Source organism: Anastrepha ludens, chromosome 4 (assembly GCF_028408465.1).
Source record: "Anastrepha ludens isolate Willacy chromosome 4, idAnaLude1.1, whole genome shotgun sequence".
NCBI classification, from domain to species: Eukaryota; Metazoa; Arthropoda; class Insecta; order Diptera; family Tephritidae; genus Anastrepha; species Anastrepha ludens.
Window position 1 is genome coordinate 43522343 of NC_071500.1, and position 12271 is coordinate 43534613.

Sequence of the window (12271 nt, forward strand, 5' to 3'; positions counted from 1 at the left end):
GTACCTCATCCAAGCCTAGTTCCCCTATTAAGCTCAGGATAGAGCTGGATTGGATTGAGCGTATGTGCCTTTCTTCTGGCTACAATAGGCCAAGATGTTTCAACCTTCTCCGCAATATAGTACTGCATCGCAGTAGAAGGTGCATTGAAGTCTCCTGAGATTGGACGCAGAAACAGCATGAGTCCGTAGACCGAATTCCGATCATGTGCATATGACTTCGCAGTCTGAAATGACCTGTAAGGATGCCCGTGAGCATTCTCAGATTATCCTTGGGGAGGGTTATGAGTTTTTAAACCTCTTTTGATGCCAGTAAACCTCCATTAGCCCAGCTCTTCACTCCTGAAATTCTTCTTGATCGAGTGTTGTCCTATAGCAAGGAAGGGCTCGGATGCTATTAAAGGCGAGGCCGCATCCTCTCTTGCCAATGTGTCCGCTACTTCGTTCTCAGTTATACTTCTGTGTCCTAGGACCCAAATAAGCCGGATGCAATTGTGCATTCCTTGTAGATTAAGTTTCTCGATACACTCAAGTACCAGTGAGGATTTTATCTTATAGAACCATAGGGCCATAGTGCCACCTGACAGTCACTCAGAACGGCAATTCGCTTATTCCGGACATTCCTGTCTAAGTTTAGCTCTGCATATAGACATATGGCATACTTCTTCGCTTGGAAGATACTTGGGGAAACTGCCCAGCCGCACAGACCGTTTGGTTCTGGGGCCTTAAATTCTAGCGCCTATGCCTTCTGGGCTCTTCGAGCCATCTGTATACCAGTGCAGGGTACTCTTCTGGAGTTTCTTTCCAAATGCAAATGTCCACACAAGTTTAATTTATTGTTCATTTCAATTCTGAACTTCTTTCTGAATTTGATCACCTAAGTGATATCATCTCTGGCTAGCTGGGTAAGTGTAAGCTTAGCACTTCCATGTTTTTAGATGACATCACTCTTCCTCTCCCGAAGCCTTCCCTGGTTATATTCAGCTTGGGCTTTTGACGAATAACAAATGGAGCGGTGTTAGCTCAAGCATCACCTCCATCGCAGCTGTAGAGCGGTCCGGTCCCGTGATGCACACGCATGCTAAGCGCTGAAGCTTAGTTAGCGCTGCACACTCCGTCGAGAGAGTGACTCTCGATGCCCAAGCAACCGCTCCATAATAATTTCCCTAAACATTTGAATACGTTCTACGGCTGCTGGAGAGGGATTTTTTTAACCTCGTTTAAAATCATGCGTTCTTCGCGCCGATTTCAGTCGTGCCCTTGGCCTAGGTAGCTTTTATTTGCAATTGAAGAGTCCCTTTTGCATCTTCGAGTTATGAGTCCTGTTTATTAAATTGTAAACTTTTCTAAAAGTTCCACTTTAGATGTCTGCTTTCCTGACGGATGCACTATGCCAGAACGATGTTTATCGCTTCAAAACCTCTTGCAAACTAAAAATGCAGCGGTTTTTATGAATCTTGACGCGCTTCAAATATAAAGGGATGCGATTATAAATCTTCCGATATGGACCATAAAACTCTCCGACATGAATAGAATAGAAGCATTTGAAATGTGGCTTCTCCGGAGATTGCTCAAGATACCATGGACCGACCACGTTTCTAATGAAGAAGTGGTGCGAAAAGTACACAGTGACAGACAACTACTCAAGTGCATCAAGCGAAGATAAATTTCATAATATATTTGGGGCATATTTTGAGGAACCCGAAATATAAACTGTTGCATCTCATATTGCAAGGCAAGATTGAAGGAAGAATAGGGCGTAAGCAGTTTTCTTGGACCGGAATACAACGCCTGGGTCTCCTTTTAGAAGCAGGTAGAGACCGCGAATTATTTTCAAATATAGTTCAAAATTTGTATTAAAAAAAAAAAAAAAATTAAAAATAAATATTATTACCTTTAAATTGTAAAGGGTGGTTAAGTTTCAAGGGCCGGTGTTGATTTTGAATAAATACAATTTTTTTAAGAAATTATTATCATTTCTCTTTACTATGATAATACTGATATAGCTGAATTACGTATAAGACAAAATATCGACCAAATAGCCGCTGCGGCCTCGGCGGCACACCTCCATCCGATGGCGCTGAGGCATAATTGAGGTGCTATGCAGTTAATGTGCCGAATTATCTCATCCTTTAACTCTTGAATTGTTGCTGGCTTATCGGCGTACACCTTTTCTTTCAAATAACCCCAAACAACGGTGTCAAATCACATGATCTTGGCGGCCAATTGACATCGCCGCGACGTGAGATTATTCGGCCATCAAATATTTCGGGCAAAAGAGCCATTGTTTCGTTAGCTGTGTGACAAGTGGCACCGTCCTTTTGAAACCACAAATCATCCACATCCATATTTTCCAATTCGGGCCATAAAAAGTTTGTTATCATCTCACGACAGCGAACACTATTCACAATAACTGCTTGACCGGCCTCATTTTGGAAAAAGTACGGCCCAATGATGCCGCTGGCCCATAAACCGCACCAAACAGTCACTCTTTGTGGGTGCATTGGTTTTTCGGCAATCACTCTTGGATTATCATTCGCCCAAATGCGGCAATTCTGCTTATTGACGAATCCACTGAGGTGAAAATGTGCCTCTCACTGCAGATGATTTGCTTCGAAAATTGGTCAATTACTGTTGCCATTTCTTGCCAGCATTCCCACCATTGACGACGCTTGAAATGGTCAAGAGGCTTTAGTTCTTGAGTCAATTGCACCTTGTAAGAGTGTAAATGCAAGTCTTAGTAGTAGTAGTAGTAGTAGTAATTCTTTATTTATTTATAAATATTTCATCTTACATTTCAATAATTTTTACAATAATTCGTTTAAATATATAAATACATAAAGAAAGAAATAATAAATTTGTGGCAATAACAATGCAAGTCTTTATGCATAATGTTCATCAACGAGGAGCGTGAGAGGGGCAATTGTTGGGCACGACGACGAGTTGAGGTGGACGGCTCTTCAACCACACTAACGTGAACAGCAGGAATATTTTCTGCAGTACGAGCTGTACGAGCATGCAGTGATGTTTTCACATCTCCTACAAACCCGGTTTCCTCAAACTTTTGCACAATTTTTCCGATTGTATGCACATTTGGACGATTAAATTGACCGAAAAAATCACGAAGTGCGCGATATGCATTTTTATTTGAACGCCCGTTTTCATAATATGGTTCAGGTTCAAATTGAATTAATCTGAAATTGAAAAATGTCAATTGAAATGCAGAAACAAACTTGACGTTTCGGTGTGGTTCACATTCAACATCGGCCCTTAATTTAACCACCCTTTATAATCGCTAACATTCGATTACGAATAGCAAATAAAGAAGAAGAAGATCATAAATCTTCCGATAAGGTGATTCGTTTTCCGACATCTTGTATGTATGTATATTTCTTGGTGATATTTTTGTATGGTCGCTCCATATCTCTTTTTATACAACATCAATTCAAACGATTGAAACAACATTTTGAAGGCCAGTACTAAGGGGCGTGAGTAAGTAAGTAAAAAATTCAAACTTTTCAGGTCTCCCAAGTCAAAAACATTACTAAATTGCAACGCATTCATTTATATTAAAAGGATTTACAATATAACCAAAAAGAAAACGTAATCACTTTATCAACAAACATACTGCAACAATGGCTATGCAGTTCCTTTCACTTGTTAACATTCACAGCCAATTCTTAGTTAAAGGTTGCATTATTACACACACAAACTAAGCTTATGCACTTTCATTCCAATCATTTTTTACTGCTTATATTTTGCCCTAATTAACTGTAACGTTTTGTAAACTTTTGCTCAACTCGTGCATAATTAATTGGAAAAATATATTGTCGAAAAAGCACATCGTGATTAAGACAAATCTGTCATCTCAACTCTAAAAAAGGTATAAAGCAACCTTTTCATTGCCTATTATTAAAAAAATAATAATAATAATAAAGTTACTTCCGTTGATATATAACTGCAATTAATTATTTAGAATATTATATATTTCAAAATTAATATGTACCTTTTTACCAATTCTCTAGTGATAGGAATTAACGTGTTTAATGCGCACAATGCTCCGATTGCTCGTTCCCTGCGTGAATTAAATACGAGGATCAAAGAAACTGCAACAAGTTTTGTGTAAAAAATGGAATGAAGTGCTTAAAATGTTAACAGTGGCATACGGTTAGAGCACTCTGAGTTAAACAAATTTTCACAGAAGGTCGAGTGACGTCGGGATCGGGTACTTTTTCCCCCGGGCCCGGAGTTTTCAGAGGGTACAATAAAAACTATGTATTGCTCTGGAGTCATACCACATGCCAACAAAAGTGATTGATTACAAGATTGCGACGGCCGTGAGAGTAGAAAGCGAATTGCGTAGTACCTACGATAATACGCTCTTTAAAGACAATGAAAATAAAAAGACGCACTACAACAATAAATTAAAGCAGATGCCCACCTATTACGGCAGGTTAAGAGTTTATTCTGTAAAATTCGCTGGGAGCGCGATGGCGGTTCCATGACATCACCACCGTCTGCACTCCTTGTACTGTCATATGACTTTTTCTGTCAAAATGTATACACATTAAGAATTGTTTTCATAGGTTAATGGCACACCGCAATGTTAATCATCGTACATGCTGAACCTGTCTGATGCATAGCAGTGCAGATGTCGCTGTAAGCAGTACATTTAACCGGTTGTTAACTTCACTTCGCAATTTTCTGTAAACATCACAGGGTGACAACTTGCTTATGTTGAATTTGAGTATATGCATGAAAGTACATATGTACAGATATATATACATATGTACATTCAGACCGCTACAACCGATAGCACATCAACATTTGAGAATTTTTATTTTTCTTTATTTTTTTTAATGTTCATAATTTTTTTTTAGAAAGTTATTGCTGATTGTCTAAGAAAATGCGTATAAATCAGAGTTAATACAAAAATTTGAAAAAAACTGCACAAAGTTTCATAAGGAGAAAATGCGTAACTAACTAAAAAATCACCGGAATTTTTTTACAACTTCAAACTACCAGTTTATTGTACTAAATAATCTGTTTATACGTTTCTAAATAAAATCCTGATTATATATCAGCTATAAAACTGGATACGAAAAATCTCTCCAGAAATTCTAAATCGTGGTATTGCGATCTAAAGTTTGCGGAATGTTTCTAAAATTTTGTTTATGTATATGGTTTTTTTAGACAATGAATTATACTTCTATAAAAATATAATAAGTTGAAAAAAACTAAATAGTCGAAACTGGTCAAAATGTTAATGTAATATCGCACATTTATAGTAACGATGACATCCCATCCATATCTCTGATTTCAATCATACTTTCTATATCAAATGATAGCTTTCTTAGCAGCAAATGGAAGAATTTTTGCTTGCTTTGAAGCACTTGATGTTGCCTCCACCCATATTCCTTGCTTTCAGGTGTGTAGTGATGATGCAGAATTTTATCTATTAGGTTGTGGAATAAGTTCGTAGCGTTTTTACCAAAGACTTTTTTAAACAAAAAAAAATAATTAAATCAATAAGTTAATCAATTATATATTCGTCGTTTCTGTTTACAACCCATTTCCCTCCTCTCGCCCAGTTTGTTGATGCCGTTCCGCCAAAACTCGCCTGGTCTGGTGTCACGCGGTGTAGGTGGGCAATGTATGTAGGGCTCCTTGTTGACCATGGCATTCCTTTCGTGCATTTCCCAGTACACCATGCCCTTCCAGTCTCATCCAACACATATCATGATTTTCTTTAGATGAAGATCCGGCTTGAATCTCAGCGTATCTCCTGGGCCACCCACTCCTTTCGTTGCTTCATATTTATGTACGAGTATAGGCACCATTTCTCATGTCCCGTGACGATTCGGTACAAAAAGCGCTGTTCCTAACCGCGTGTTGCTCAATGACGGGCGAGATGCTGAGAAGCAATTTGAAGGCGACTTGCTTTGTTTTTTTCATTGAGCTCGTTAGGCACCCAGGCTCTCAATTTTTCGGTAAATTCCATTGAATGCAAGTGATTGAGAATCGTTTTATGATCGCAGTTTATTTTTTCCGCCAATTCACGACTGGTTTGGCGACCGCTGTCCTTCAAAAGTGATTTGAGGCGATCTTCATCGAACTCAGAAGGCCTTCAACTGCGGGACGTGTCAGCGTCGACAAAGTAGCCATTTTTGAACTTTGCAAACCATTTCCGTGCTTTAGACTCGTCTACGACATCTTCTCCATACACCTCGCAAATGTGCCTGGCAGCTTTTTGACCTCGATGAAAAGCAAAGAAGAGCAAATGTCAAAAATTTGATGTTTACCTCCTATTCCAATTCCAAGCCTCACAATTAATAAAAAATTAAATAACTCAAAAATACAATTAACATAGTTTTTTAGAGCAGAAAGAGTTCTATCGAATGAATACTCACCCTTTTCCGAACAGCACACAAATTTCCTGTAAAATAAAACAAAATAAAAAAACGCTATGAACTTATTCCCAACCCAATAGATTAAGCTGAAATATGGGTAATGCCTCTTTTGCACGTTTGTGTCGTTTGAGCGGTTTACTATACAGGATGGCCCATATGATGGTTTCCTTTCAAAAAATTCAGAAAGTGAGCAAAAATCAATTTTTCTCGGTAGATTATTTTTTTATTCGAAATAGAAATATTTCCATTATTTTTCGAGTGCGATTCCTTTATTTTACATTTGTGCTTTAGCGGGTCTCACAGGTGCCAATAGTAGCAGTAGCTGTACTATGCGTATCAGCTATCATGCGCTCTCGACCTATTCTTCTTAACAATATATAAAGATATTTTAATAACTTCCTCAATGAAGGTTAAGAAACGTTAAACATATTTGACAAGATGTTCAGCGAATTGCTCTTCGAATTCTTATTCTTTACTAATATATATTTATTTTTATCAATTTGATTACTGCAGAAAATTTTTCTCTCTCTATTTTCTTAAAAAAAAAAATCGATAGCTAGTTTAAAGATCACAATAAATAGGAAATGTCACGAATAGGCAGCTCAAACCCTGGTAGCTGATACATAAAACAATCTGGGTTCCAATAAAAATATAATCTATACACATACTTGTACATGCACATGTACATACATACGTATTAAATTTATTCCCTTTCTTTGCTATGTGCTATACTTTCATACAGAAGTGGAAATCCAATCTCTTTTACAGTTGCCAAGTCTCTCACGCACACATCTTTATCCGTTACAAAACACAGGGGTCTCTGCCCCTGATAGTAGGGACTCTGCCGCCTGAAGTAGTCCACATTTTTGGCATTCAACCAATCGAACAAATCATCAAGGCAATTGCATTGCCACGGATTACCTTCCAAAGAAATTTTACGCAATTTGGGAAATGCTGCTACATCCATGTTCGGTAGGAAGGATAATTGATTATTGTCCAGCAAAAGTTCCGACAAGTCATTAAGAGTGTCAAGTACTTTTTCAGATATTTCTTCAAGCAAATTATGGCCGAGATGGAACTTCTGCAGACGATGCATAGGCGCAAATGTACGCACATCCAATGTGGTTAAATCATTGTTGCCCAACGAGAGATATTCCATAGAAGGCAACGCAGCGAAAGCAAGAGGGTGAATATGCTTCAAGCTGTTACTCTTAAGCGTGAGCTTTCGGAAGCGTGGTAAGGTCGTTGAGCCAAACACCAACGCATCCAGCTGTTGTATTTTGTTCCCAGATAAATCCAGCATATCGAGCGCTGTGAGATTTGCGAAAGTATTTGGCACGATGCTGCCGATATCATTGTCATGCACATACACTTTACGCAGCAGTGTCAATCCTGTGAATAATTCGGCAGGCAGGGAAATCAATCGATTGCTGGAGAGATTCAAAATTTGTAATTTGCTTAAGGATGCAAACAGCTGAGCCGGCAGCGTGCTTATATCATTGGAACTGAGATCCAAGTATTGTAGCGGGACTCGTTCCAGACCGCGAAAGGTTTCTGCAGAAAGTTGATGCAAAGCATTGCCCGCAAGGTTGAGTACTGCTAGACTTCTGAGCGGCTCGAATGCGTCATTTGCGATGCTGCGAATACTATTGGAGGTGATCTTCAAGTGTCTCAGCTGCGGCAAGCCCACAAAATCATATGCAGACAACTGAAATTGCAAGAAAATATGCGTATGTATGTAAGTATATGGTTTTATATTTTACCATACTTGGGTTTGATTGTACCTGTTTAATGTCATTGTTACTAAGCGTTAAGTCTTTCAGCCCACTGCAGGCACCAATGGATGCGTTCGTCAACGCGTTGTTATCCAAGTTTAGGTACTGTAATTGCGTGAGCGCAGCAAAGGCACCCGTTTCGATACGCTGTATATTATTTTGTGAAAAATTCGCAACTTTCAATTGTGTTAAGCTCTGAAAATTATCCGCCTTCAATTTATGAAAATCATTCCAACTAGCATCGAAATACTTTAATTTCGCTGGGTTAGGAAAATATCGGGGTTTCAAATCTTCCAGTTGTGCATTTGTTATATTCAAACGCTCCAAGGCAGTGAACAAACTAAATCCATCATCCCCTAGATTCAAAGCGCCAGACTGTGATAAGTCCAATTCTATGAGCTGTGCCCAGCTCGATTGTTGCAGTTGCTCGCCTGATTGCGCTGCGAATCATAAACACTATAGTGAAATACTACATACGTACATATGTACATACCCACTCACATGCATTCACTAGTGCTATCAAAAACTCACCTGAGAGGTCGAAGAACTCTTCTTTGCGATTTCTCACAACAATACCGCGCCAACTGGCCGTCAATTCCTCTTCTATTTCACCAAGCGTCTGCACTCCCCGGCAGCTGTAGATTCCAAAATAGTCTTCACCTTCTAACGCTATGCATTTCTGCGCCACTAATAGCAATATTCGTTGGCTTATTAACGCGATTAGTATCAATTCGATTGGAAATTGACGTTGAACCATGACTTCTTCTCGATTATTCAAGCGTCTTCCCAGAGCGACAGTTGTGGACTGGCGACTCGATGCACTTTTTGGTAAGCGTTTAATGATTACATGATTCAAACAGTCATCACAAGTCGAGAGGAAGGTGCATCTGCATTTGCAATACATTTCGCAGAATTGCCTCTTTTCGCGGTACTGAGCTTCAAGCGCTCTCTACTGCAAATATTTCTCTTAATATTGGATTCGAGAAAAAAAAAAGAACATCGATTTTTCATTACAATGGGGGAATGATTTTTAAGAGCTTAAATGAAGAGAATGAAATTATAAACTTATCCATTCAATGTATGTAAATATACATTTGTGCTTTTATATGAGCGTAAATATGTGTGGCGGAATGGATATACTCGTAGTAACTGACTAATAATTGTTTTAGTTAATTAACAATAGCTAAAGGCAATTTAACCACAATATTTCCATCATTTATTACACAGTCCTGCGAGGGTGAGTTTCTAGAATGGCTGTACTTGTTTCTTGTAGTTTTTTATGCGCTGAAAACGAATCTGACCCTCAAAATGCTCCATCACGTCAGGATTTTTGGTAAATGAAGCCTAAAAGGTCAAAAAATGGCCATTTTAGGCATTTTTGATAATTTTTTTTGGGATAGAAATTTTTTTTTTTTCAATTTTCGACGAAAAGGTCGCATAGTACAACTCTTTAGCTTTAAAACCCATTTTTTTAAATTATTGTACGATTTTTTAAAAAAAAAGTTATGACATTTTGAAATTAACAGTTTCAGTTACGTATACGTTGGGTATAACGTCTATTGGCGTAACTGAAACTGTTAATTTCAAAATGTCATAACTTTTTTTTTTTAAATCGTACAATAATTTTAAAAAATGGGTTTCAAAGCTAAAGAGTTGTACTATGCGACCTTTTCGTCGAAAATTGAAAAAAAAAATTTTCTATCCCAAAAAAAATTATCAAAAATGGCTAAAATGGCCATTTTTTGACCTTTTAGGCTTCATTTACCAAAAATCCTGACGTGATGGAGCATTTTGAAGGTCAGATTCGTTTTCAGCGCATAAAAAACTACAAGAAACAAATACAGCCATTATAGAAACTGAAAAAAGTTAAATTTCGCAGGCCTGTGTTATTATTATTATCTTTTGAAGAATTTAACCACAACTTTTCCTTCTCCATTTTTGTTTTGTTTTTGTTTTGATTTTGAAAAATAGAGTAATAAATTGTTATTAATAATCGTTAACACCTACATTTTTTTAAAATATGTCCACTATCGATTCTCCATGTCAAAATCTGCATAGCCCCTTGTCAAAAGATTGTCTCTGCATATAAAAATACATGATTTTTCCCCTTATACTTTCAAAAGTTTGTGACACTCCAGAGGTAAAAATAGATCCGTTTTTTTTAATACTTTTCATAAAAAGTGAAGCCAATTTGAACTAAATAGTGAACCACTCTAAGGCCACAGATTTCCTTCTATAAACAAAACCTAGCAAAATTGAGCGAAATGATTTGTTTTTTATTTTACCATATTTTTAGTCAAAAAATTCTTCTTCATTGGCGAGATAACTGCTTAAAATCATTTCTTTCTCATGCTAAACGGCGACAGCTGGACACATCAAGTGAAACCAAGTCCTTTTCCACCTGATCTTTCCAACGCATTGGTTTTCCTCTTTCTCTGCTACCACCAGCTGGCACCGCATCGAATGATTTCAGAGCTGGAGTATTTGTATCCCTTCGGACGACACGACCCAGCCAACGTAGCGCTATGTCTATGTCGTCCTGAAGCTCATATAGCTCATCGTTCCATCGCCTACAATATTCGCCGTCACTAACGTGCAAAGGTCCAAAACTCCTCCGCAGAATATTTCTCTTAAACACTTCAAGTGACGCTTCGTCGGATGTTGCTATCGTCCAAGATTCAGCACCATATGTTAATACAGGCATGATGAGAGCCTTATGAAGTATTAGTTTTGTTCGTCGAGAGAGGACTTTACTACTCACTTGCCTACTTAGTCCAAATTAGCCCTTGGATTCTCCGTTGGATTTCAAGGCTGACCTTGTTATCGGTGTTAATGCTAGTTCCTAAATTAACGAAGCTTCTTACAACTTCGAAATCAGTAACTATCAACAGTGACGTGGGTGCCGATACGCGAGTGCGCCGACTGTTTGTTTGATGACAGAAGGTACTTCGTTTTGTCCTCGTTCACCACCAGACCCAGTCGCTTTGTTTTTTTATCCAGTTTGGGAAAGGCAGTCAATATCATCGACATGTGGCAACAATTGTACGCTCTTATAAAAAAAAATCCTAGATCTGCATTATATTTGAATCACTTTACAATGGAAAAAAAGTACTATTATATACCTATATATTTTTAATTTAAAAAAAATAATTTTTTATTAAATTGAAAAATGGTGGTGCGGCAGAGGTTGTCCGTTAATTTCTTTGTATTGCAAGGCCGACCCACGTTTTCCTGAAATTTTTGAAATATCATGAGTAGCCAAGAATGATAGATTAGAAGGTTTAGTTGTTCAAAACAAAATTGTGCGAGAAACTTCGGCTGCGATGCCATCGGGTACTCGGCAGCGGAATTTTGCCCGCTCATTTTACGCCTATTCTGACGCTCCTCCAATCAGTTTTTTGTTCAGACGGCAACAAAGCAAAAGGGACGGCGGCTGTGTTGAGGCTTTCGTATATGACCAACACAATCTCAGTTTTCGTCTACTGGGTTGCCCATTTTCGACGGACCCATGTGTTTTTTTCTTAAATCAAAGAAAAGCACAATTTTTTTGATGTTGACGATAATAATCATTTTATTTGGTTCAAGTAGATTTGTTGACATCACTTTTTGAATATGATATCTCTCAAATGGCCGCCTTGAGCCTGTACGGCGTATTGTGTCCGTTTTGCAGCATTTTCCATAGTTTTAGCTAACATTTCGGCTGGAATACGGCTATTTCCACACGGATGTTGTTCTTGAGCTCTTCTATGGTCTTTGGCTTATTAATATAAACCTTTGATTTTAAATATTCCCACAAGAAGAAGTCAGGTGGCCTTAAATCGGGCGAACGCGGGGGGCAGTCAAAATCGCCATTTTTCGACATCAAACGACGAGGAAACAATTTCTTCAAAAAATCGATAGTGGTGCGAGCTGTGTGTGGTGGAGCGCCGTCTTGTTGAAACCAGAACTGCCACATACGCTTTCGACGAATAATTGGCATCACAAAAGAGGTTATCATATGGCGATAAAGCTCCTGATTGACGGTAACAGCTTGACCATCTTCATTTTCGAAGAAAAACGGCCCAATAATCGTTTTCGCACTAACGCCGC

The 12271-nt window shown here is 38.3% G+C and overlaps 1 protein-coding gene across 1 annotated transcript; it reads right to left on the reverse strand.

Moving 5' to 3' along the window:
* Positions 1–6654: 6654 nt before the first annotated feature.
* Positions 6655–9011, reverse strand: LOC128861264 (insulin-like growth factor-binding protein complex acid labile subunit). Its single transcript, XM_054099258.1, has 3 exons — positions 8714–9011; positions 8192–8622; positions 6655–8115 (listed from the first exon to the last, which is right to left on the reverse strand). The coding sequence occupies exons 1-3, from the start codon at positions 8937–8939 to the stop codon at positions 7111–7113; spliced, it is 1662 nt and encodes a 553-aa protein (XP_053955233.1). The 5' UTR covers positions 8940–9011; the 3' UTR covers positions 6655–7110.
* Positions 9012–12271: the final 3260 nt, after the last annotated feature.